At 55.3% G+C, this 23,383-nt stretch overlaps 7 protein-coding genes across 7 annotated transcripts; 3 read left to right on the top strand and 4 right to left on the bottom strand.

Annotated features, from left to right (window-relative positions):
- Positions 1 to 1,376: 1,376 nt before the first annotated feature.
- MONBRDRAFT_5564 (uncharacterized protein) lies at positions 1,377 to 1,793 on the top strand (the record flags this gene model as incomplete). The annotated part of the gene is made up of 1 exon (XM_001743218.1): positions 1,377 to 1,793. The coding sequence occupies one exon, from the start codon at positions 1,377 to 1,379 to the stop codon at positions 1,791 to 1,793; it is 417 nt and encodes a 138-aa protein (XP_001743270.1).
- Positions 1,794 to 3,951: 2,158 nt separating this feature from the next.
- Positions 3,952 to 4,386, top strand: MONBRDRAFT_5563 (uncharacterized protein; the record flags this gene model as incomplete). The annotated part of the gene is made up of 1 exon (XM_001743217.1): positions 3,952 to 4,386. The coding sequence occupies one exon, from the start codon at positions 3,952 to 3,954 to the stop codon at positions 4,384 to 4,386; it is 435 nt and encodes a 144-aa protein (XP_001743269.1).
- Positions 4,387 to 5,626: 1,240 nt separating this feature from the next.
- Positions 5,627 to 5,962, top strand: MONBRDRAFT_3574 (uncharacterized protein; the record flags this gene model as incomplete). Its single annotated transcript, XM_001743216.1, has 1 exon — positions 5,627 to 5,962. A coding segment is annotated over one exon (336 nt), but the record flags the coding sequence as incomplete, so codon positions are not given.
- Positions 5,963 to 6,569: 607 nt separating this feature from the next.
- MONBRDRAFT_14693 (uncharacterized protein) lies at positions 6,570 to 7,001 on the bottom strand (the record flags this gene model as incomplete). The annotated part of the gene is made up of 1 exon (XM_001742898.1): positions 6,570 to 7,001. One exon carries the CDS (start codon positions 6,999 to 7,001, stop codon positions 6,570 to 6,572), a length of 432 nt encoding a protein of 143 aa, XP_001742950.1.
- Positions 7,002 to 7,416: 415 nt separating this feature from the next.
- On the bottom strand, positions 7,417 to 9,232 carry MONBRDRAFT_35785 (uncharacterized protein). The gene is made up of 6 exons (XM_001742897.1): positions 9,149 to 9,232; positions 8,884 to 9,058; positions 8,726 to 8,782; positions 8,431 to 8,567; positions 8,044 to 8,256; positions 7,417 to 7,880 (listed from the first exon to the last, which is right to left on the bottom strand). Exons 2-6 carry the CDS (start codon positions 8,972 to 8,974, stop codon positions 7,797 to 7,799), a joined length of 582 nt encoding a protein of 193 aa, XP_001742949.1. The 5' UTR covers positions 8,975 to 9,058; positions 9,149 to 9,232; the 3' UTR covers positions 7,417 to 7,796.
- An 8,126-nt stretch (positions 9,233 to 17,358) lies between these two features.
- MONBRDRAFT_22697 (uncharacterized protein) lies at positions 17,359 to 18,399 on the bottom strand (the record flags this gene model as incomplete). Its single annotated transcript, XM_001742896.1, has 5 exons — positions 17,359 to 17,550; positions 17,637 to 17,730; positions 17,829 to 17,883; positions 17,988 to 18,092; positions 18,122 to 18,399. Coding segments are annotated over 5 exons (723 nt in total), but the record flags the coding sequence as incomplete, so codon positions are not given.
- A 135-nt stretch (positions 18,400 to 18,534) lies between these two features.
- MONBRDRAFT_19467 (uncharacterized protein) lies at positions 18,535 to 23,290 on the bottom strand. The gene is made up of 5 exons (XM_001742895.1): positions 23,269 to 23,290; positions 22,626 to 22,740; positions 22,450 to 22,519; positions 22,157 to 22,357; positions 18,535 to 22,054 (listed from the first exon to the last, which is right to left on the bottom strand). Exons 2-5 carry the CDS (start codon positions 22,737 to 22,739, stop codon positions 18,765 to 18,767), a joined length of 3,675 nt encoding a protein of 1,224 aa, XP_001742947.1. The 5' UTR covers position 22,740; positions 23,269 to 23,290; the 3' UTR covers positions 18,535 to 18,764.
- Positions 23,291 to 23,383: the final 93 nt, after the last annotated feature.

The raw sequence follows: 23,383 nt of genomic DNA, 5'->3' as shown, positions 1-23,383 counted from the left end.
TGCGCGACGTGGCCGATGATTTAGAAGAAGTGGTGCTGTTGTTGGAACGCAAGGAGTGAAAGCCCTCGGAGCGGCCACTGGTGATGGAGCGGATGGTATGGGCTTGATGTTCGGGAATAAACTCGCCACCACCCGAGACCTCCTTGGAGGGGTCGATGCGCAGCGATATGGAGCGGATGCGGTGTTCTGGAAAACTGCCGGGTGGCGGGCTGTGACTGCCGCTGGGATCCGTGTGGCTTGGCTGCAGACAGGACAGCCGCCATGAGACGGTGGCAAGCAGGGAACGGGAACAGAGAGGGAAGGAGAGAAAGCGAGGTACAGGAGCAAGCAGGCGTGTAAATCCTACCATGGCACTGTATGACACGGCACGAGTGCGCGGTGATGCGTAGCGCACGAGCATTTGAGCAGTGTCCTCAGGCCTAACAGGTCGGGACGGGGCGGGAGATGATCAGGGCGGGAAGCGCAAACCAAATGCGCGTGGTCATCCAGAGGTGCGCGGTGCAGCAAAGCAGGCTTCATACACAAAGGTTCCGAGTTCATTGGGCATGGGGAGTTCGCTTAAAACGAGGCGGGTCGAAGCCACCTGGCCCGGCTCGTTGTCGAGTGCATGGTCGAGGTCCGGCTGATTCCAAATGTCCACAAGGTCTCCCTGTAGATCGTGTTGAGCGCCGACGTGAGTAGGTGCTGTGATACAACGGATACAAGCAGTCAAGGCCCGGTGCTCACGTCTTGGTCGGTGTATTTGATTTGAAGATCACGCTTAAAGGTCTCGCGAACAGCCTGGCGGAGCTGTTCATATTCAACGGGTACAGGGACAAAGAGATTTCTATAGAGGGGTCATAGCATGAGTGGTGAGCAGCAGTTTGGTGAGGCCAGAAGAAACAAAGCGCTAATAGGGGTGCGACACGAGACGGGTCAAGGGCATGAGGCCGCACCGTTTGCTCCCGTCATTCTCAAGCAGGCACTTGAAGCGGTAAAGCTGTCAGGCGAGTCAGTGTGGTGAGCTGAATCTGATAGAATGATGCCAGGTGTCGAAACATGGGGGAAAAGACAAGCACCAGGCTCGAAGACAAGTCTGGTAGAGTGCGGCGCCTTGTCTCTGGTGCACATGTGCGTATTTGTGCAAATCATAAAAGACCAAGGATCTTCTCGGCGATCGGGGAAAAAAAAAAAAAAAAAGGGAACAAGACTTGGTACTTACGCGTTTGGGCAGCGAGCTCATGGCGACAGTGTCCGGGATCTGAATCGAGCGCTACGTTTGAATAGCAAGCTTTGGAACCAGCAGCAGAAACAAGGGACAACGACAAAAGTGTCGCTGCAATGGAGCATGAGGCCTGTCAGCGTTGCCTGAGAAGGTTGTGGCGGTGCGTGCTCCGATGGCGCGGAAAATTTTGATTGATCCGATGGTGGGAAGCAAGAAAACAAGGCGCAACAAGGCACGGCAACATACGTCGAGCAGCTGGGATCTCTGGGAGATGGCGGGCCGAAGATTCAAGACAGGTTCAGCGCGGCATGGCGGGTTATCTGCTGCGAGCTCTATTCACTCATCCAGCGTTCTCCCAGAGCAGCAACGGCGACGGCAGCTAGAACTGCGCCTGTCCTTGACGAGCGCAACCAGACAGATCCCACAAGACCGCGGCGTGGCGTATGCACCCGCTCGCCCAAGTCCAAAGGTCAAGGGCCAGCAGCAGCAGGAGGAGGAGGAGGAGGAGAAGAAGAAGAGCACGGACAAGGGGAAGGAGAAGAAGCTTGACATGGAAAGTCGCAGAGTTGCAGTCACGACTGCCGTTTGACTTCTAACACACACACACACACACACACACACACACACTCTCTCTCTCTCTCTATTGTGATGATCAAACAAAAGAAAAGCAAAAACAAGTCAAAGAATTGTTGTTGTGAACAGTAGTTCTATATTACGACCGGTTTGTACTCTATGCAGGGTGTGTGGTCAATAAAGAGTATGGTGCCGACTGGTACGGATCGGGGATGGGACGGAGGGTGCCACAAATGCAACAAGGGCTAGTATGGCGGGACTGGCGGGCCGGCGGGGGCTGGCGGGGCTGGTAAGACGTATTGACCTGAGCATGTGGATCAATGGGGGTCTGTTCGACGAAATGGCCTCATTGGCTTGTCCCGCAGCAAACTGCATGACACCAACCAAGGTCGCGGTACTCGCCACAATCTCCCTACACTGTCTGTCAAGGATTGGAAAGGCGATGCCTACCGAACGTCGACATGACGATCCCGGTCTCCGGCTGCTCATTGGCCTCGACCTCGGATGGAAAGAGAAGTCCGCCCGAGCGCCGCTGTGTCCCCACGGCGTCCTATCACATCGCACAGCAGGCTGCCATTTTCACGTCTCGCGCAACGTCCCATCCCATTGTAAGAGTGGGAACAGAAGAAGCAAGGACAGTTGGTAGCAACATCGACTGCTCGTCTATCAAGTGGTAGCATCCGGATACACAGCTTCAAATTTTCACCCACACTCACTGTTTTCGTTGTCTGGATCATCTGGTTGTTTGTTCAAAATTCAGAGAGAGAGGTTTTAATAAAGCAAACAGAAAACCCCTGCGTGACCCGGCGTAGCAAGACCGACCATGGCTCTGAGCGAAGAGGACCAGCGATACGTAGATCGGTTTGATCTCAATGATCTCTTTGCTGTACGCTGTCGTCAGCTTTACCCCTTATCTGCCCCGTATCCTTGTGTCCCATCATCGCTGCTGTCTCACATCGATGAAATGCGCAGGATCTGATGCTGGAGCTCCTTTCGACCAAGCCCGAAGATCCCCTCCGCTTCCTCTATCGCGCGATACGTAATCGTGTGGCTGCCAAGGAAGGCAAGGTGCGAAATCGCCGTCGCTGAATCCGTCGTCGCCTGCTACGCCTCGGCTTGCAATTGCAACCCGACCGCCATTCTCTGGCTCACGGTCTTGGACGTGGGCAGACCGTGGCAGCCAAGGCGGCTGAAACCTCGGCATCCAAGCGTCGCCCCCCTCAAAAGTGTTCAAGTTCGCTTGCGGCAACAGCAACCAACACCAGCCACCGTTCTAGTCATGTCCCAGGCCACAGCCGTCGCTCACGTGCACGCCAAGGTGCCTCGCATTCATCCTGCGCTTCTTCGCTGCCTTGCATCAGAGTTTGGGCTTGTTACTCTGCTGGCCCTCTCACCTGGCCTCGCTTGCCCACGCCTGCTTTTTCCGACCTGCCTGGTCTACATGACAGTAGCTGCCAATGCTGCTTGGGATGAATCTGAGGAGCTGGCCACCCCGGCCCTGCCGGCTCAGCCCCAAGCCGTGTCTCCAGTGCAAACAACACAGTCCGGTCGACAAGGTTCCAGTGCTTCAACTCAGCCTTCTGCACCAAATTCAACACAGAAGAACTCAGAGCCCAACACCACGGATACCATGTCATCCGATGGGCGAGCTGCACTTGATGGTTGGTTCGCCATTTGCTCGATCCCGTAGCTGCTCGATCGTTCCCGCTGACATGGCCAGATACAACCTGATCGCCTATACCATGGGGTTTAACAAATTTCGCAGAAGATGCGCTCCTCGAAGCCGAGGCCGCGACACTTCACATGCCCGACCCAGGTCTGACATGTTCTTCACATTCCGCCACCACGCCGCGTTTCTCGACTTGCCCAACTGCTTGCCTGCCTCTGTTTGACATTGATCTCTTCTCTCCTGTTTTTTTTTTTTTTTTTTTTTTCGTTTTTTTTTCAACACCTCTCCCCCCTGTGACTGACCGCATATTGATTTCTGCTATTGTCTAGCTGTGGCCGAATCGTGGCGTCGGCAGCTTGCAGAGCAATATGATCCAGAAAAGCTAGGTAGACGCTCGCTCCTGCTCGCCGGCCGCGCACCTCGCCTCGCTCACTGGCTTCCCGGGCCACAACTTATGCATTGATCATCACCCGGATCCAAAGGTGGCGTCAAATCTTCATCGGCCATGCTTCAACCCGACGTATCGACTCATCGACCCACGCCTGCGGCCGACGAAGTGGGTGCTGAGGCAACTGAGCCCGAGGAGGATCCAGTGGCCTTGATGTTTAGCTCAACGCGCCAACGAGCAGCCGCCATGGCCTCGCTTGGTGCCACGGCCAAGGATGAGGACGAAGAGGATGACGATGACAACTTGACTCTTCAGTGCACCTTGACCGAGCGTCCGTCCAAGTCCTCCAAGGCCGATGTTGAGGCTTTGGGCTCGGGCTCGGGCTCAGACGTGCTATCCCTTTGGAAGACTGCCCCGCTAGATTCAGGCCGCGGGGGACCGTACTACGATGGCTACGGTGAGGGCGACGTGGATGATGATGATGATGATGATGCCTACACCGTTGCTGACAGCATGTTTGATACCGAGAGCATGTGGAACCAGCGGATATAAGCTAGTCTCTGCTTTCGAGTCGCGTCTTTCTGACTTGTTTTTTTCATGCGCGCTGAGCGCGGGAACTGACGCGCTAGCAGTTTGGTGGGTGGCATGTCTGCCAACACGACTTATCTGTACCTGCCCCAACTTGTGATTCTCCAATGCCACACCATCGAAAAACAAACTTTAAATTAATATCGGGTGTTACATTTTTTCTGACATACACACGTCAAGTTATCACACACACACTCACACACACACACACTATTGCACCACCTGCAGTTTGCTGTTTCCGGCTTTTGCTCGCCAAGGCTGGAGGCTGGAGGCTGGAGGGAACGCAATACCCATCAAGGAAACGAGGTGGAGGCAGCTCCAACTGAGACGAGTGAGGATGGCGGTACGAATGGCGTTTGTGGTGATGGTTGCGCTTGGCCTTGTGGGAGAGTATGGGGGTCAGGCTCGACCTCTGTGCGAGAATGGCGAGCAGGCCGTGGTGTCGCACCGAGGCACAGACGCGCATTGCTTGTGCACGCCTGAGCGACCCATCTGTGAGGGACCCCAGTGCTCCACGGGGCACCAGCACTGTGGCAGTGGTTCGACCAATTGCCAGACCGTGTTCGGCTATCTTGCCACATGCACAGAATGCACCTGTGATGTGGCCAGTGCCCACCACACCCATGAGCAGGTGCCGGAGCAGGTCTTTGGCGCTGTCACGGGCCGCGCGGGCGAGCTGGCCATCTCCTTTGGGATCAGTGGTCCCACTACTTTGGTTCAGGTCCGTTTTGGCTTTCACGCCGAGGACCTGAACAATCTGGCGGTGGCGAGTGAGCGCGTCGACCATGACTATGACACGCTGCACATGACCTTTTATGCGGCCATGCTGACCGCAACCCCCAACACGGACGTCTATTACCGCGTTTTCAACGGGCGCGCGGCTACCGCGGTGTATCACATCCGCATGCCAATAGACACCCTCAGTTCTGCCCGCATTGCGCTTGTCGGCGATCTGGGCCTCTCCTACTCCGCTCCCATGGTGATGCAAGCTCTGAGATATGAAGCGAACCTGTCCATGTGGCTTCACCCGGGCGACGTCTCCTATGCCTTTGACCTTAACGGCCTCAGCACCTACTTTAATCGAGCCCAGCCCATTGTGGCCCAACTGCTTTATCAAACCTGTCTTGGCAACCACGAGTCGGAGAATCACGTCGTTCGCGAGGCTTACAAGATGCGCTTGCCCAACGACCTGGCGGCTCGGGCCAGCGGCTCCTCCAGCGAGCATTGGTACAGCTATGACACCTTTGGCATTCACGTGGCTATTGTGGACTCCATGGCCCCGCATGGTCCTGGAACCGATCAGTACAAGTGGTTGGTTCAGGACCTGGCTGCTGCCCAAGCTCGCCGCACCGCCAACCCCGAAGCCCATCCCTGGATCATGGTTATGTGGCATTTCCCCATGTACGTCTCCCATCTACGTGGGCATGATCACAAACATGACATGAAGCCCGCTCAGATGCAGGAGTTGCGTGACTCGTTGGAGCAGGTCCTGCTCGACCATCAAGTCGACTTTCTCCTCACGGGTCATGACCACGTTTACGAGAGAATGTACCCCCTGGCACATGGTCAACGCGATGACAACCATGGCATGGTGCACCTCGTGGTGGGTTCGGGAGGCCACAATATTTATGCCGATTGGGCTAAAATGCCCGCTTACTCGGCCTCGCGGCTGGCGCGACCCGGCTATGGTGTGTTTGATCTGAAAGCAGATGGCACCTTGCATTGGAATTTTTATGAAGTCCAGATCGCACCCTGCACACTGGCATACGATGGCGGTGATGCCAGGTGCCCGCTGAATCTGCTGACCGAGTCGCACGATGTCTATCGTCCGCAAGTCCGGCTGCACGATAGTACCACCTACACACCCCGCCATCGCCGATGACGGGGCGACTGTGAGTCAAGGCTTTTACCAGATTGATGGTATGGTGGAGGATCGCCGGTGCCAAGCACCAATGACGTTGCAAACTGCAGCGTTTCTAATCTTGAAGAGTAAGAGAGCAGCGAGTGGCCAACTTCGGCACGAGCTCACACAATGTTATTCGACAGGTCAATTTACGTTGAGTGATGTTTTCCAATGTTAAGCCTCACATGTCAATTCAGAATGTAATTCGATTCAATCTTCAATTATTATTAATGCGTCAGTCTACTCATGCTTGGCGGAGCTGCTCGGCAGCTTCGGTGAGGGCTTGGCCCAAGAGATTCAGTCCCCGCCATTTCTGGGGGTCATGGCATGCAGGGTTTTTGACGTCCAGGCCAATGCCCCAGATGCGATCCCGGGGGCTGGCTTCAACAAAGACCGTGTGTGCCGGGTGTGACAGCAATTCAGCTTTGAGTTCGGGATTCTGGGCAAACTTGAGCAAAACACCCGAACGCACAATCTCCCGGCGGTGAGCTTTCCAAGTTTCTTCGTCAAAGTTGCGCACGTGTCGGCCCAAAGCCTTGTGCTCACGCGGCGTGGTGGCCTCCATAATGGCTTCGGCGTACTCGGCATCACCAAACAAGATGGCTTTGCGATACATCATGTATTGTTCCACGCAGCTGAACGTGCGTCCCAGGTTTGTGTCCACAAACCTGGCCATGTGCCAGTTGGACAGCGGCCCGTGATAAAAAGGGTGATATCGTGCCATCTTCAATCAGTCTCGCCGTCTCGCCGTGATGCCCACGATGCGCAAGGCTTTAAAATGCGCTCTGGTCCTCGCCTACAAGACTTTGTGCGCCAGTCATCCGGTCATCCCTTCGTGCAGGTGTTGCATAACCCTTTCTTTTTTAGACTTTCTTTTGGTTTGTGTTATGAGGAGTTACACAAAAAAAGTGTTACATGGCGATGTACTTTGATGCTTCAATCTGGCCAAGCCCCAAACGGCAGTAAAAGGGATTAATTTACGACTGGTGTCGTGGCAAGCGGTGTTGTGGTAAAACATGTGTGCTGATGGGTGAACTGAGCATGCCGAGCTTGACTGGAAAGGTGTGTTTTTATTTATTTATTTGTTTTATGAAAAGCGTGCAGGTCAATTGCTTGGATGCATGGAAGGCGGGGCGATGGCCGCGTTGCAGCCCAAACTCACCCAAAGGCATACCCAAGCCGGGCATAGACGAAAAATGACAAAACAGCAACAATTAAAATGGGAGAAAGTGTGACACGGAGTCGAAAGAAGAGAGAGAGAGGGCGCGCGGAAGGAAGGAAAGAGGAACAAGAATTGCCAAGAAACGAGGCGCACGAGGGGCGACATGCATGAAACGCTACAACACAGGTCACAAAAATAGCCCATCGTCGATACCGCCAGCTTCAGGCCGGCAAGGGCAAAATGATACGCTCAAGGACAGACACCAGCGGATGCTGGGACAAGTGACACGAAGATTGGGTGGTGGTATGCTTAAAGAGTGACCTCGTGCGTGCCCTCACGGTCGATAACGCGCACGGTAAAGGCTGGCATGTTGACGATGAAGCGCGTGCGCACCTGTCGAGATGAGCATGGCACAAGGTTAGGACAGTACGGGAGGACGTGAATTGCGCGAGATGCGGAAGCGCGTATTTGTTTTTGTTGGCACAAAATTGTTCAAGAACAACAGCACAAGCGGTTCAGTCAAAACAGCCCATGCCAAAACTCGATAAGAACGAACCTCCTCGATGCACTTGCGCATGACGTCCTTGGCCTCTTCAAAGTTCATGCCTTCTTTGTAGTGACGGTCCAGAGTGGCCAGTGTAAAGAAGGAACCATAGCCATGGGCTCCAAAGGGCACCTTGGCCATGGCACCAAAGTAGTCGATGTAGTAGAGTTCTGGTCCATCGTGGGCATCGTAGCCACCAAGCAGCAAATTGACCTGATAGGCCTCCTAGCGAATGACAAAGAGAAGAGAGAAGTCAGACGGGGATGAGCGACCCTTGAAAACGCATGCATGCGTGTGATATGATCGGAAATGAGACCAGCCCCAGGCTACGGAGGAAAACGGGGAGGGGTACGCGAAGTGTGATGTTTGAACAAATGTGTGTCTTGAAGTGGGACGTACTCGAGTACGGAGAGCATCTGCCAGTGACTTGCGCACAAAGTTGGCGCACTCAGCAGGTGAGTGGTCGTAGCCGTTGCGAATGCCATTCAGCTTGATGTTCTTGGCCATCAAGTCGCCAAAGTTGCTGCACGCGCCAACTGCACACATTGAGGCGACAGGGACCCAAACGTGTGAGTGACGAGACCACCGGTACAAAGGCTGTCAGCCACCGGCTCACTGGGTGTCCAAACTGTGACTGGCAAGGCCGAGTGGCAACGGTGACGCAAAGCTCAAGAGCGAGACGGTGGGCACGAACCAGAGCCAGCCAGGAGCATCATAGTCTTGTCCGTCAGCTTCATAGTCTTATCCAAGTCTATGCAAATGGCATCGATACGATGAGCCCAACGCTGAGAGGTCTGCAGCTCGTCGTGAATGACGTGGCGGAACCCCCGAGGCTACTGGGTGAAAGCGGACCTGATTTCATGCGCACAACACTGCGAATCTGTGCAGTATCAGCCGCCACCAACACAAAGTCGGCACCGACCAGGCCCAACAAGAAGTCCATGACTTGGGTCTTGACGGAGTTGTATTGCTGTGCGCCGAGGAAAAACCGAACGAGTGCGCACCACTGGGCCGCACTACTGGGCTACTTGAAGTGACGGCGTGCAACAAGATAAGCAAGAAAGTGAGGACCACATCCACAAGCGCAGGAGCTAGCAAGAAATGCACTGCCACTGACCAGCAAGAGTCAAGTCGCCTGCGCTCACAAACGAGTTAGGGGCAAAGCACGCGCCAAGCTGGGTCTGACCCGACTGCCGTTGCGGTCAAATTCAGCACAAAACAGAAGAAATGAAAGAGAGAGAGAATGAATTGAGAGAGGGATAGATGGCTTACTGACAGTTGGTAACCCGGTTTACATACAAGAGGTGTATTTGACTTTGTAGACAGCTTATTGTCATCCTTGTTGTACTTTATGTATCAACATAGAGGGTTTATGTACATGTATAAGGCCCAGAACATTAACTTCTTGCTAAGCTTCCCAGAGTTTGTGAAGAGATTATTTGGCTTGTTGCAGCGTCTGACTGGGTGGATGTTTTATACGGTTAATGTATCTATATATGATGTTTATGCAGATTCGTTAATCTAATAAAGTAAGTAAATGCAGCAAACTAAAAGGATTTAGAAGAAGGCGGATGCGCCGCACCCTGCCCTCATTTGCGCACCGCGCCGCCGTCGTTGGATTGAGCGCCGATCCATTGGAAACGTGGCCCTTGTGCTCGTGTGTTCTTCCATAGCCCAGCGCAGCTTGTGCGGGCCATTTTCACATCCGACCAACAGAGTCACCCCATGGGCTGTTGTTGATCCAGGCCACCGCCTATGTTCATCGATGAAAATTAAGAGGCTCAGGGGTGCGGCTGGCTCCATCACCATGCATGTGTGGGCGCGACTACCACCGTCCACAGGTTAAGAACACCTCATAAAGGGCTGGGAATATCAGCTGAAGGGAAGCGGTTTGGCTTCTTCATCCTCTTGGCATGGCCATGCCGATGGGGTTGCCTCAGCGCCACCCGTCTCGGGCCCCGAGAGCCTGGGTCGGCTGCGCTGCTACGGCTGTATGGCTTGGGCTGTTGCTCATCCTATGCCTGCAAACATCGACCGTTTTGGCCTCTTGCGACGCCCTGTCCGCGGGCTGGTGCAATGTGGATAGTCATGTGGACCTTCAGGTACTGCTACTCCTGCCCTCGCCCACCCGCCCAGCGCCCCTGGCCGCTCACTCGCGTTGCCCGTGCTTGCCTCCCACCAGTTTCCCATGACCCTGCCCAGCGGTGGTAGCAATGCTTCAACCAAGCTCGCTGCCACACTACCTGGCAAGCAACAGGCCACCACCTTTTTTCTGTCACGCTCGCCGACAACCCCCAGCTCCTGGGCCGGGCAATTAGGCATTGATGTGGTTTTTGAGTGCCGGCTCTTGCGCCAAACTGCCCCAGCTCCAGAGTGCCGGAGACGAGGCTCTCCTAGTACGCCTAGTACCACTGGTCAACGGTGCGCGGCAACAGAATGCAGCGGCGCCGTGGGCCACCTATCGATGGACGATCGGTAAGTGGATGCGCATGACTGCGCGATGGGTGCTCAACGCCGTCTGTGACTCACATGCGCCGTTCTTGCAATGCACCCATGACGAGAGCAGACGCTCTCGCACCCACCATCACGATCGGGCAATACGAAGCGATGGATGGCCAGATCCTTGGGCGCGGCCCCCCGCCTTGCCACAATCCCAACACCGAGCCGACCTTCTTTGAGCTTGAAAGCAACGAGTTCCCAGTGATCATGCAGTGCCGCGTCATGGCTTACAATGCTGAGCTGGGGACATTTGCAGGTGCCCTCACCAATTGGACCGACACCGCCCTCCAGCATTGGCTGGCGCTTCAGAGTGAAGCAGCTGCAACGACCGCCCAGACCATGTTGCAACAAGCCTGGGAAGGTTTGCAAACCGTAACTTTCGACTGGACAGGAGCGAGGCTGCTTGAGAGTCTCTCTACTGCCTTGGGGGCACTCAACGCCTCCGCAAGCATCCTGAGCATCGTGCGCCAACAGATTCTTGACCAGGACGCCAACTGGCAACTCTGTGGCAGCTCTCAAGCAGGAGAGGTTGTGCGTGTGGCTTTCCCAGCAGGCGACATATCCCATGGCCTTCAGCTCTTTCAGGCCCGTGCTCAGGACCGTGCTGGTAATCTCAGCCCGCTAGCCAACTACATCTGGTTCCAAGGTTCGGCCATAAAGACTGCTCTTGTTTTTCTGTTTCACCCGAACACAGTTGGTGGTGGCACTGCCAAAACGTTGCATGCAGTCCGGATGCTGAGGGTGTTGGCCCAAAGGCTGATTACCTTGCATCGCCCACAACTGACCGCGCTCTGCCCTACTAGACCTTGAGGGAAATACCGTCCAGTTTGTGGCTGGCCCCACTCGCACGGCCCGGGGTGACGTCGTCATTTCCTGGGATGTCGAGCCAGATGACGACCTCGGTGCCACTTCATTCGTGGACCACCTTGGTATGCCCTCGAGCCGGCGTGCATGAGATTTTGCCACGAGTCACGACACCACAGCAGTTTGATGCCGTGTTCTTTGGCATTTGGTGTCTCGATGCTCATGTCTGCTTCTGAATCTACCACGCAGGCCGCGCTGAAGATTGTCATGGCTTTGCATTTGAGCTTCACCTCGATGGTTATCCCATTACACCGGTAAGAGCGTTTCCTCGTCATTCAGTCGCACCTGTTGCCGGCGTCTTTGCACAATCTGCGACTCACATCGGCGTCACAACTCATCGAGATGCTCGCGGCGGTGGTGGTGGTGTGCAGGCGGTGCCCGCGTCAGGGCCAACCTTTGCAGCAGATGGAAACTTTTCAGATGATATGGACAACCGCCGCATCAATGTCTACAACTACCGACCGTACCAAGCCAGCATGAGCCCCGTTGCTGTTGGAGCCACGCGCACATACACCTTCGCCGTCCAAGCATACGATCGGGCTGGAAATCGTGGTGCTTTCCGTGCTTTTGCGTGGGTGATTGACCGCCGAACGCCCAGTGTTGCGCTGGTAGCCCAACCCTTCAAACCTGTTGCCGCCAATGCCACTCTGGAATTCGTCTGGGCCGTGGATGAGCTCGGTCCCACTCATCAGCCCCTGGCCATTTGCCACTTGAATGGTCGACCAGCCGACTGTTCCAACACCGGTGTGATTCAAGTACGCACTGGCAACTTGGGCTCCCATCACCTTCTGAGCATCGAGGTGGTAGACGCGGCCAATAATACCGCCACGCTGCAAGCGCCTGCGCTAACATGGGACATCGGCAACCAATCCGACCTGGTCTTCGAGCCAACGACGGCCCTTCCTCTCGTCACCGCAAACACGCGCTTGGAAATCTTGTTTACACTTGGTCACGTACGCCGCCTCGAGGCTCGCCTTTCCCGGTTGGGGCAAGCGGGTTCCACTGATTTGACATACGAGCTACTGTCTGCGGGCGCTTCGGGCCGCTTGACCGCTCGCGTGGTGCTGGGCGCCATCACTCCCCTCTCGGATGGCTATTACACTTTGGACGTGGTGCCCTACGGGGCGTCTGACTACGCTGGAACCGCTCTGCATCATCAGTTTCACGTCGACACCCAAGCCCCTCGCGTTTACGCATCCCTCAACTCCCCAGTACTCGGGGCTGTGCGTCGCACGCAAAGCACCACTGCTCAGCTGATGCTCGTGGACACTACTGCCGATAACAGCACGACGTGGGAGTGCAGTTTCAACTGCGCTCGTGGCGTAGAGCTGGCTTGCCGGACTGAAAGCAGTGTTTGTACGGCCACACGTCTCGTTTCTTCGGCCACAACCACCGCATGCGGGCAAGCGACTGCTGTTTTTCACGCCTGCGCGTCAACCATCAACCTGGCTGGCCTCACTGAAGGGCGCCACCTTGTGCATGTGCGTGGCCGTGATGCTGCAAACAACGTCGGGCCTGTCACTTCCCTGGCGTGGACTGTGGATGCCACCGCGCCCGTGGCGCTAGTTGAGGATGGTCCCGGATCTGCTGTGTCGGGCCTCACCAATCAGACCGAGGTACACTTCACTTTAAGTGCGACCGAGGCCGACGTGGCGTTTTATTGCCGCCTCGCTTGCCAACCAGTCTCGGTCACTACAGCTGGTGCAAATGATGAGGCTTGTCTTTTGACAGCAACACGCAAACTCAACATCTTTGCGCCATGCACCACCCACGTGAGCTTTTCCAATCTTGTTTCGGGGCCGTATCTTTTTGAAGTGTATGCGGTGGATGCTGCTGGCAATGCGCAGACCAACTTGGATGCTACGCGCGCCGTGACTTCTAGCGCTTTTACCATCGACGTGACTGCACCGACCGTGATCGTGCTGGAGCAGCCGGCTGCAGTATCTGCCAACCTGCAAGCCACTGTCTCCTTCCAGTTGTCTGAAGCTTCTGCCGTGTCTTGCCGCTACTGTTTTCAAAGCTCCAATGGCGGTGCCCTTTCTACGACGTGCATGGCAGCTGAAGCTTGCGTCAGCCCGTTTGTGGTGTCGATGATAGATGTGGCTGGGAGCATAGACCCTCAAACATATACCAGCACCCCCTCTCCCTGTAGCCTGGCGCTTGCTGCGGGCTGTGCCATGGACGACTGGTACTTTGGCACCGACGCCTGTGCCGCTGGCATTCTTGAAATCTGTGACATGACGCCGCGCAGCTATGATGTCGCTGCTTGTGGTAGCTTCAGCGCACACATGGATGCAGAGACGTTCGCCTGTGTACAGGCAACGTACTTCCAACATTGGGTCGAGCTGCGCCCGACCGATCTGGCTGGCAACGTCGGCCCTGTCCTGAATGTGAGCTGGATTTATGGTACGTACAGGGCTCGCTGTTTGCTCTAGTCTGGTCGGCTAAAACCAGCACTGGAAACTTCTCACTTTAAATTTGCTTGGCTTGCTGGCCCCTGGCCACGATCAACCCTCCTTCCCGCGCAGACGCCATGCCACCCACCACATCTGTGACCGCCGTTCCCCTGGTGAACGATACCATTGATTTTCGATTTGTTCGCCCTTTCGTGATTGATGGAGTGCTACAAAACCAACTGTCCTCGGTCGACTTTGTTACTCCCTCATCAGATGTGCGCGTCCTATTTGAAAGCCCAGAGCCGGACATCCGATACAGCTGCCGCATTGTTGGCCAGCAAGTTGACATTGCGATTGATAATTGCTCTTCGCCGCTCAACCTCCCCTCAACTCTCTCGGGCGCAGCGCAAGGGCTAGTTGCGGCCAGCAGCAGCGTGCTTGTGGATGTCACACCGATGGATCAGGCTGGTAACGCAGGCCCCTCGCGCCAACGCACTTGGCTTGTTGGTGAGTCTTATCGCGCTGTTCCCCTGTCCCGCGAGCATGTACGCTGTGACCGACTCTTGCATCGACTCTGGTCTCTTTCATAGACTCGTCAGCCCCAACGGCCATGTTCTGGGACCCCCTGCCGGAGCACGTGGCCAAGCCCTTGGTGCCTGTGCGAGTCGCTTGCACAAAGCCCTCTTGCGCCTTACGATGCGTGGTGACCGAGATGTGGGCTGTGGCAGCCGATGGTAGCCAGCAAGCCATCGATGTGCCAGCAGGATTGAATAGCACATGTGGCCTCGCGCATGGGTCCTTTGTGCTCGAATTGGCTTCCGACATGGCCCCCATGACGAACGCGGACTGGACGCACGTCCAGAATGAGTTGGTGGCGCTTGTTCCGCTGGTCACGCCCAGCACTATTCAGGTGCGTCTTGCAACGCAGTGTAGAATGCGCAAGGCGTTGCTCAAACGATAGATAAAAGAGGGGACGCTTGGTCAAGCGCTGTCTCGCGTCACGATTTAATGCAATTGTGGCAATGGTGCGCTTTGCGCATGCTGCCATAACGCCGCCGTGGTATCTAGGTGAATCAGGAGCAGAATACGATGGAGTTTGAGATAGATCAAACAAGACCCGGGCTTGCTTCTTGGGACACCACCTTTGCGCCCCTGTTAGCAAGCGGTCTCAAAGGCCGAGAAATTGCCGTCATTCGTCAGCCCGACCTGCCTCTGGATAGCGTGCAGCTCCCGTCTTGGGAATCTTTTTCGGCAACTCACGCAGACGCTGAGCAGCTGAAGGCCACCATTGTGCTTCAGGTTCAGGACGGGGATGGCCCAGCCATGGGCGAGCCAGTCGATGCGATTGCCGTCTTTTTCGGTACGGTGCCTTCGCCTTGCAGCATATCTGAATCCATGCTCTAAGTACTCTGTTATCTGGTCGCATGCTTACGAGTAGATGGCAAGGCCCCGGACGTGGCATTTGTGAGTGGGCCTTTTCGAGAAGTGGCATCGAATGCGCCCGACGATGACGTGGAGGTCCGATTGACGAGCAATGAGCCGAGTGATCTACTGGCGCAACTCCTCTGGCGCTTCAATTGCGACGGCGCCACATGCCCATTGACAGGCTCAACCAGTGAATGGGCCGCGTTGCCTTTGGATCCAGAGGTTGACAATGGCTACGCTATGGCCACCGTAAATGTCACCGTCGCAGCCGGCACGACCATGCACTTGTCGTTTCAGGCGATGGATACGGCCGGCAACCTGGGCCCCACCCGATCCTACAACGTCTCCCGTGGTACGTCAACAACCGAGTGTCCTGGGAGGCCTACTTCAACACCGGCAAATGGGGCGGGCATGCACCCAACTCATGAGCTGACATGCCCCTTGATTCTTTTTTTTTGTCTTTGCGTGCATCATTCTTATACAGAAGCTAAAGGGACCGAGATCTCGATTGTCTCTGCTTTCTGGACTGATCAGGGCATTGTAGTAGCCTGGTCGTTTCCAGTGGGGGCCTGTGCCTTGGACTCGGGCATCGCCACTCGTCCAGCTGATTTAAACTGGACCAACTGCACCAGGTGCGTATTCATTATCGCACCCCAATGCCCCAACATCAAGGCTGTTCTCTCTCGGTGTCTCGCTGTGCGGTTTCATTGGCTTGTGCTTGTCTGAATGCATCACTTGTCCGCTCTGGCAATTCGCCAACTTCGCTGGTCACAGTCCTTGGATTGTCAGCCCATTTGCAGAAGGAGCCCTGGTCATCACGGCCTATGATGCTTCTCGCACTAATTTGACCTGGGACAACCTGGCATGCGTGACTCTGCCTGGTGCGGGCCGTAGCCGCACTGTTGGTGGCTGTGTGGTGGCTCAAGACGTGCAAGTCGGTCTCACTGGCTCTGCGACCCAGACGACGGCTGCACCCGCTGCGGCCAGCTCAGGCTGTGACAAGGCCGCTGCTTCAGCCGTGACGGCTCTGCTCGTCATTGGTGCCATTCTGCTGTCAGTGTTGCTTGCTGTGAGCGCTTGGTTGTTGTGGAACTACCGACGACTACCAGCATCTTACTTGGCACAGCCCCGTTACAAGTCTAAGCGTGCTTTCCACAACCCGGTGTTTGCGGTGGACCTCGCCACGGAGGAAGATGACGGCGAAGACACGACCCCTCGTTCTCGTTCCTCCCTGAAGGCCGGAATTTCCGCACCAACCAACTTTCAACACTTGGCGACAGGAAACCAGGCATTCTCTCCTTTGCCAGGAGAGCGCAGCTGGACTACTACTCCCAGCTCCATGATCTCGGGTGTCAGCAGCGCTTACGGGCCGGAACGTATTTTGCCCAAGCGCAAACGCGGCGTCACTCCCCACGGTGACTCTCGACTCACCCCAACCAGTGGAATGGACATCTTGCATGAATGAATGAGAGCCCTTGATTGCAGACGTCTTTTTTTTTTTTTCCCTCTCTTTTTGAACATGTGGGTATTCTTTTTTTTTCCTACCAAGGTGATTTTGCTGTGGCTTGAGCCACTGTTGTATTTTTTTTTTTTTCCTTTTGACACTGGGGCCTGCTTGCCGCCGAGGCAGCTTGTCTGAACATTCTCGTTTCTATTCCAATGTGCATTTTACCGTTTTCCTTCGATCCTGCGTTGTCTTGGATTGAGAAGATTTGATCGAACTCTAACCGACCTGTTTTCGGCTTTTGTGTTTCCAAGCCACCAACCCAAGGTCTATCTGATGATTTTCTATCTGATGATTTTTATTTTTTTTCTCTTGTCATGTCAGAAGAGTGCACGGTGCACTTTTGGCTTGACTTGGGCCCAAGGCCCACTTTGTGTCGTTTTTAAAAGCCTGCTCAAGGTTTACTTTCGTATTCTGGTTTTTGGCTGCGTTTCGCTGTCTTTCCCTACCCCCAGTCTTCACCCTTGACTCAACGCCTAGGCGACTTAACAACAATGCAATCGAAGCTTGTCTCTGACGTTGGAAAGAAAGTTCCGACCGCTGTCACCAGTCGGAGCGAGTCAACAAGAAAGGAAAGGGTCACAGTCCTGAACTTATTCGATTTGATCGGTGACTAACGATGACGGCACGCCTATCAGTTTACTGAATTTTCTTATTTTGGGTTGAGCTTGGCGAGTCCACATCAGCAGCTTCAGGAGAGGGAGTAATGGCCTCAGCCTCAGCTTCGGGCTCAAGCTGTGCCTGTGCTTTGGCTGTAGCAGCACGCCGGGCCAACAGCTGCTGACGCTTGAGACTGACCAGCATGCCAGAAGCATCGGTAACCCAAATAATCTGGTTTATTCGGGAGCTAGCATGAGATTGGAGCCACAGCAGGAGGGCTTGGCAGTCAAGTACAAATGTGACAAGTGCGTGCGTACCACCAAGAGCAGACAGTTGAGAAGGATGGGCAAGGAGAAGACAATCGAGATGAAGAATCCATAAGAATCAAAATACTGGTGCTGTGCTAGCTCTCTATGAGAAAAAACAAAGAGGGGGTTGCCAAGATGAGTAGTGGATCTGAAAGCATGATCGTTGAGCGATTGCGAGATATCAGGGGGCCATCAACATACTCCCAGTGGAGAGCACCGTATTCGTTGATCTGCTCCGCGCATAGAACAAGACACCCTGGCAAATAGGTTTGCATTGGCGTTCAGAAAAGGACGGATTGAGTATGAGGGCAACCTTGGACCACGGCAGCTGCGTGACCACAGGGGCACATGCAGACGGACCGAGTGCGGTGCCAAAGAGTAGCTGGAAGGTCTGAAACCGTTTCGTGGTTAGAATGATCATAAAGCAAAGGAGGTGGAAGGCAATCAGGCCGGCCAAAAGTGGTTCTGTCCAATCGACCTTGTATGGGATGCACCACAAACAGGGCATTGCGCGAATGAGGTGCAACTAGAGGCTCGGGCAGGAGAGAGAGAGGCATGGCACAGCAGCTCGCTGGCCCTCAGACTGACATTCTCGAGAAAAAACTGCCAAAACGTCCAAGAGCTCAGCTCTTCGCCATCTTTTGGAGCTTCAAAGGGTGGCACAAAATCCCCAGACCCAGCCTCCATCATGCACGGTTCCTTTGAATGACCACGGCCGACAGTGACCAGGATTGGCCGTCGAACAGGCAGGCAGGCGGGCAGGCAGGCAGTCCTAGGTATTGGCGGTGTTGGCCAAAAAGAAAAAATCAAAAGTGCATGTTGTTGGAAATTAATCTGACAAATGGCACATCGCATCGCTAATTGTGATTAGCCTCTTGGCGAGCTGGTTGTGGTCAGCACAGGAAATAAAACCAAGGGTCTCAATTCGTAAACAGTTGTCATTTGAGGGCGGGTCATCGTGTTCCGTGCTTAACAAAAAAGGGCAACACCTCGCCGCAGTAACATTTAGAAAGAAAGGAACAAGAAGCCAACGCAAACACTAAAGCGTAAGCCAATCAGTACAAAAATTAACAAACAAACTGATTCGGCAACGCAACTGGACCCCACACGTCCATCCTGAAGCGACGACAAAAGTGTTTACTTCTTGGCAGGCGTGGCCACGACATAGGGCTGGCCGCCGTGCTTCTTCCACTCCTCCTCGAACTCGCGAGCCAGAATCTCAGCACCGCGCTTGCGGGACAGACCTGTCTCGTCGAGGCTGAGCTCGCACATCTCCATGTCGTCCTTGCCAGCCACGAGAAGGACCGGGGGCTTGTCGGGGTGCAGCTCCATCTGGCGGGCGATCCACTGACCGTGGAAGTGAGCGAACCACCAGCCCTTCTTCTGGTAACCAGCCTTCTTGTCCTGATCGGGACGAACAAAGGGGATGCGGAAGTAGCGCTGGGGCAGCTCGCCTTTCTTGGCCTTGGCCTTGGCCGGGGGCGCAGGGGCCGCCGAGCGCGATGTAGCCGCCTGGTGCAGAGCAGAGGGCGTGCGCGACTGCTGAGCAGCCTGCTTCTGCTGGTTCTTCATCTTCCAAGCGTGGTATACCTTCAGACGACGATGGAACTCCTCACGGCAAGCCTCGAGCAGGTCAATGTCGCACGACGTGTTGATCGTGTCGCGGAGATCGGCATACTTCCACTTGCTGAGGTCGTGGCGCTTGTGCGCCTTCTCGACGTTCTTGCTCGAGTGGGTAACGGCACGCAGGTTCTTGCGCTTAACGGCGGGGCCCTTGGCAATGGCCTCACGAGCCTCATCCGTAAGGGCCTGATCAGGGTTGGCCTGATCCTGGGCCAAACGCATGGCCAGTTCCTGGTCACGGCGTTCCTGCTCGGCACGGGCCTGCTCTTCAGCCTCGCGCTTGGCTTCCTCGGAGCGCTTCTGCTGAAGCTTGGCGTTGTGCTCCTCCTTCTCCTTCTGGATGCGGAGTTGCTCCATGCGCTTAGCTTCCTCGTCGGCCTCCTTCTTTGCCTGGGCCTCCATGTCCTTGACACGACGGGCCTCCTCCTCGGCAGCCTGGCGTTCGCGCTCCTCGTCCTCACGTTGCTTACGCTGGCGTTCCTTCTCCTCGGCCAGCTTCTTCAAACGGTCCGCCTCGGCCTGAAGCTTTTGCTTCTCCTGCTCCTTGCGGATAGCAGCCAGCTGCTTCTCCATCTTGTCCTCCATGCCCTTGGCAAGGTTGTTGATGTCATCACGGGTGATCGAGTCTGAGGTCTTGATCTTGTTGATAGCCGTATCAAGCTCGCCGTTGATGTCGCCGACAATCTTCTGGAACTTCTCTTTGTTCTTCTCGAGCTTCTCCACGACCTCGCCGAGGGTGTGGAGCTGATCGCGGAACTGGCTGAGGCGCTTGATGCCCTGGTAGCGAGGCTTGTGGGTGCGGCGCGCAAGGTACATGAGCACGGTCTTCTGGATCGTAATGGCTGAGCCAGCGCGAGCACGAATCTTGGCGGCAAACTTGAGGCACGAGACGCAAGCCCAGGCCAGCTTTTTCCAGCGCTGCTTGACAAGCCACTCCATGACCTTGCCAACCAGCTTCTGCAAGTTCTCGGGGTCAGACTTCATAATGGTGTCAAACTCAGCAAACTTGCCGGGGCGGAAGAAGACCTTGGAAACACCAAACTGGAAATCGTCCTCGTTCAGACCAAGGGCCTTGAAGAGGGCCTTGGCGAAGGTACGAGGGTCGAGCGAGGCCAGTGCAGGGGGCAGCACCGACTTGTACATGTCGTACAGGTCCTGGAACGCCGTACGCGAGGGGAAACCACCCTGCATGAGGTCAAGCACGGAGACCATGCCAGCGCACTGCAGCTGGGAGAGAATTTCGCCGCCGCTGAAGAGCTTGGGCTGCATCTTCTGGTTGGGCTTGATGCAGCGGATGAAAGAGGAGCGGGTGGAGCGGAGCTTGTCCATGAGCTGGCCAAGGGCGCCGATAAACTTGCTGCCCAGGGAGATGAGGGTAATCTTGCCCTTCTGAGGCTTGGGATCACCCTCCTTGGCCTCAAAGAGAGCACGGGTGAAGGGATCCTTGGAGCTGTCCATGAGGGCGGCCAGATCGTAAGTGAGAGCATCGTTGTTCTTATCGATAAAGCCGTTGGTCTGGTAGCAGACAGCACCGGCAAAGTGGCGAACAATAAAGCCTTCGGCATCGCGAAGCTTCTTGTAGTAAGCCATCTTGGACTTGCGGGGCAGCTGGAGGCGGAAGTGATCCTTGTGCACCTGGTGGAGCTTCTCGGTGAAAGCCTCGTCGTTGGCACGGGGCAGCTTGGACTGCTCATCCAGGATGGAGAGGATACCAGTGCCCTTGAGCTCAATGAGGTCAATGCAGTCCTGGTTGTCCACAAACTCAACCTCCTTGAACTTGATCGACTCCTTGACGTAGAGCTCCTGCTCGTCCTTGAGGACGCGCTCGTTGAAGAACTGCTGAAGCTTCTCGTTACAGTAGTTGATGCAAAACTGCTCAAAGCTGTTGACCTGGAAGTACTCGAAGCCGGCGATATCGAGGACACCGATAAAGTTCTCAGAGCGGTCAAAGGGGAAGCACTGGTTGATACGGGCGACAATCCAGTCGAAGAGCTTTGAGTACATGGCCTTGGCCAGGGCGTTGCGGTTGAAGCGCGCGTCTTCGACGGTCTTGCCCTTCTTCATCTCGTTACCGGCAATGTTCAGGAAGTTGTAGCACATGCACTCGCTGAAGGCATCCTTTTCGAGGCCGAGCATCTTGGCGACACCCTCGAGCGACTTTTGGCTGTCCGCCGCAACGGTGGCGGTACCATCATCACCAGAATCATCGAAGGAGATGTTACCAATGTGCAGCACGGCAGCAGAGATGCGGAAGACGTTTGACTTCTCCTCGCCGCTGAGACCACAGTCGTCCATGGACTTTTCCATGATGGCAAAGTCCTTCTTGTCATCAAGGAACTGGACGTCAGTGCAGATACCGTGCTTGAGGTACTCGTACGAGTCGACGGCACCCAGGTTGAGGGCGGTGCGCACGTTGTCGGGGGCACCCTTGCAAAGGCGGTAAAAGACGTGGTAGTTACGTTCCTTGTCCGACTGCTCAATGATGCGTGACTTTTCAAGGAGGTAGTGCTCAATGTAGGCACCCACAACAAGGGCGTTGCGGTTGAAGTGGAGTTCCACAAACTTGCCGAAACGCGACGAGTTGTTGTTACGCGTGGTCTTGGCGTTACCAAACGACTCGAGGAAAGGGTTGGCGGCCAGAATGCGCGACTCGAGGTCGGCGACGTTGCCACCGCCACCGTACGAGTCGGTAAGGTAGCGCAGAATGTGCTTGGTGGATTCGGTCTTACCGGCACCCGACTCACCACTGACAATGATACCCTGGCTCAGGCGAAGGTTACGCATGTCACGGTAGGCCTTGTCGGCTAAGGAGATGATGCAAGCGACGCAACATCGTGAGGAAATAGCTGGTAAGGCGTGGTAGCTCGGCGATGGTTTGTTTACCAAGAAGGGTGCGGCTCACATACCAATGGCGTAGACGTGCGGGGGCTCCACACCGAGCGAGGCGCCGCGGTAACGGGCCTGCACTTCCTTGCCGTAAATGTCCAAGGTATGGTAAGGGTTGATGGCCAGAAGGATGTTGGCCGTGTAGGTGTAAATGTCGTCCTTCATGAAGCGGCGACGCAGGTTATGGAGGAGGGTTGCCTCGTTCAGGTACATGAGGGCGCCTGCAAGAAGCATTGGGATCACAGCCATCAGCATCGGAGAAATCGGTCACTGCTCAAGCCTTGACACGGGTGTTTGCGTCGATGATACGTACAGTTATCGGCCACATCCTTGGCATCCTCCTCCTCTGCAGGGTAGACGGCATCGTAAGGGGCATCGATGGGCTAAAACAGCATCATGAAACGCAGTTTTGAGGTAAGTAGCCGTATCACAGATGACTGAATAAAACTGGACGGGGGAAGGGCAAAGGGTCGAGGTGTGGCAACTGACCTTGCCACCGTCGATGGGCTGAACAGTGAGGGTGTCGGCGCCAAAGTCCGAGATTTCACCCAGAATGAAGCCCTCGGCCACATTGGGCGCCCAGACCTTGCGTCCTTGATCCATGCTACCGGACACACGAGGGCCGAGCAAAAAGAAAATAGCGCACCACAACAATGAGATTGGAGCAGAGCAGGTCCTCGAGCAGTGGTGTCTTCTGATGGGTGGATGGAATGTGGCGCGGGCACAAAAAACACGGACATGGCAGCAGCAGCAGCCAAAAGCAATGAATCAAAATCGTTCAGAATCAGTGGCAGTCACACAAGCTGAGCAAGCAAAACAAGGCACACCCATCCACAGCCATGCACGAGTCCACTGTAGCATTGCAAAGGCTGAACGACTGTGGATGCGACTGCCTGATCAACCCCGAGTGGTGCTTTGTGATCCGCCCCTTGGCGCTCGAGGACTTGATCAGGGGCTGTCTGCCAAGCTCTTGTTTGGCAGTGCAACGCCAAAAGCCAAAACAGGCAATGGTACTGGCCAAAGGCCCAATTCAAACGCTGTTTCAACCCCTTGACTGTGTGTGTGTCCCCGTGTCTCACAACCAACGATGAACATGGAGCGGCGCTGCCGTTTGGCGCTGCAGTTGACTTACATTGGCGGTTGATGTCTCAGCCGTCAACAAAAGGAAAGTCACTGACTCGTCCCTCTCTCTCTCTCTCTCTCTCTTTCGTTTGTGTGTGTGGTTCGCTCTCGCTCACACCGCTCTA

This window comes from Monosiga brevicollis, genomic scaffold (assembly GCF_000002865.3).
Source record: "Monosiga brevicollis MX1 MONBRscaffold_3 genomic scaffold, whole genome shotgun sequence".
Taxonomy (NCBI): Eukaryota; class Choanoflagellata; order Craspedida; family Salpingoecidae; genus Monosiga; species Monosiga brevicollis.
The sequence above is the reverse complement of the archived record's forward strand: the minus strand, read 5'-3'. Positions and strand labels throughout refer to the sequence as shown.

Bases quoted from the DNA above. Each gene is read 5' to 3' on its own strand.
- MONBRDRAFT_19467 (XM_001742895.1), bottom strand. From the start codon at position 22,739: ATGGATCAAGGACGCAAGGTCTGGGCGCCCAATGTGGCCGAGGGCTTC. The intron at 22,358-22,449 runs GTACGTATCATC...TGCTTCTTGCAG, and splicing joins CAAGGATGTGGCCGATAACT to GCGCCCTCATGTACCTGAAC. The intron at 22,055-22,156 runs GTATGTGAGCCG...TCATCTCCTTAG, and splicing joins CCCGCACGTCTACGCCATTG to CCGACAAGGCCTACCGTGAC.
- MONBRDRAFT_35785 (XM_001742897.1), bottom strand. From the start codon at position 8,974: ATGGACTTCTTGTTGGGCCTGGTCGGTGCCGACTTTGTGTTGGTGGCG. The intron at 8,783-8,883 runs GTCCGCTTTCAC...CCATTTGCATAG, and splicing joins TGTTGTGCGCATGAAATCAG to ACTTGGATAAGACTATGAAG. The intron at 8,257-8,430 runs GTACGTCCCACT...GTCATTCGCTAG, and splicing joins CAGATGCTCTCCGTACTCGA to GAGGCCTATCAGGTCAATTT.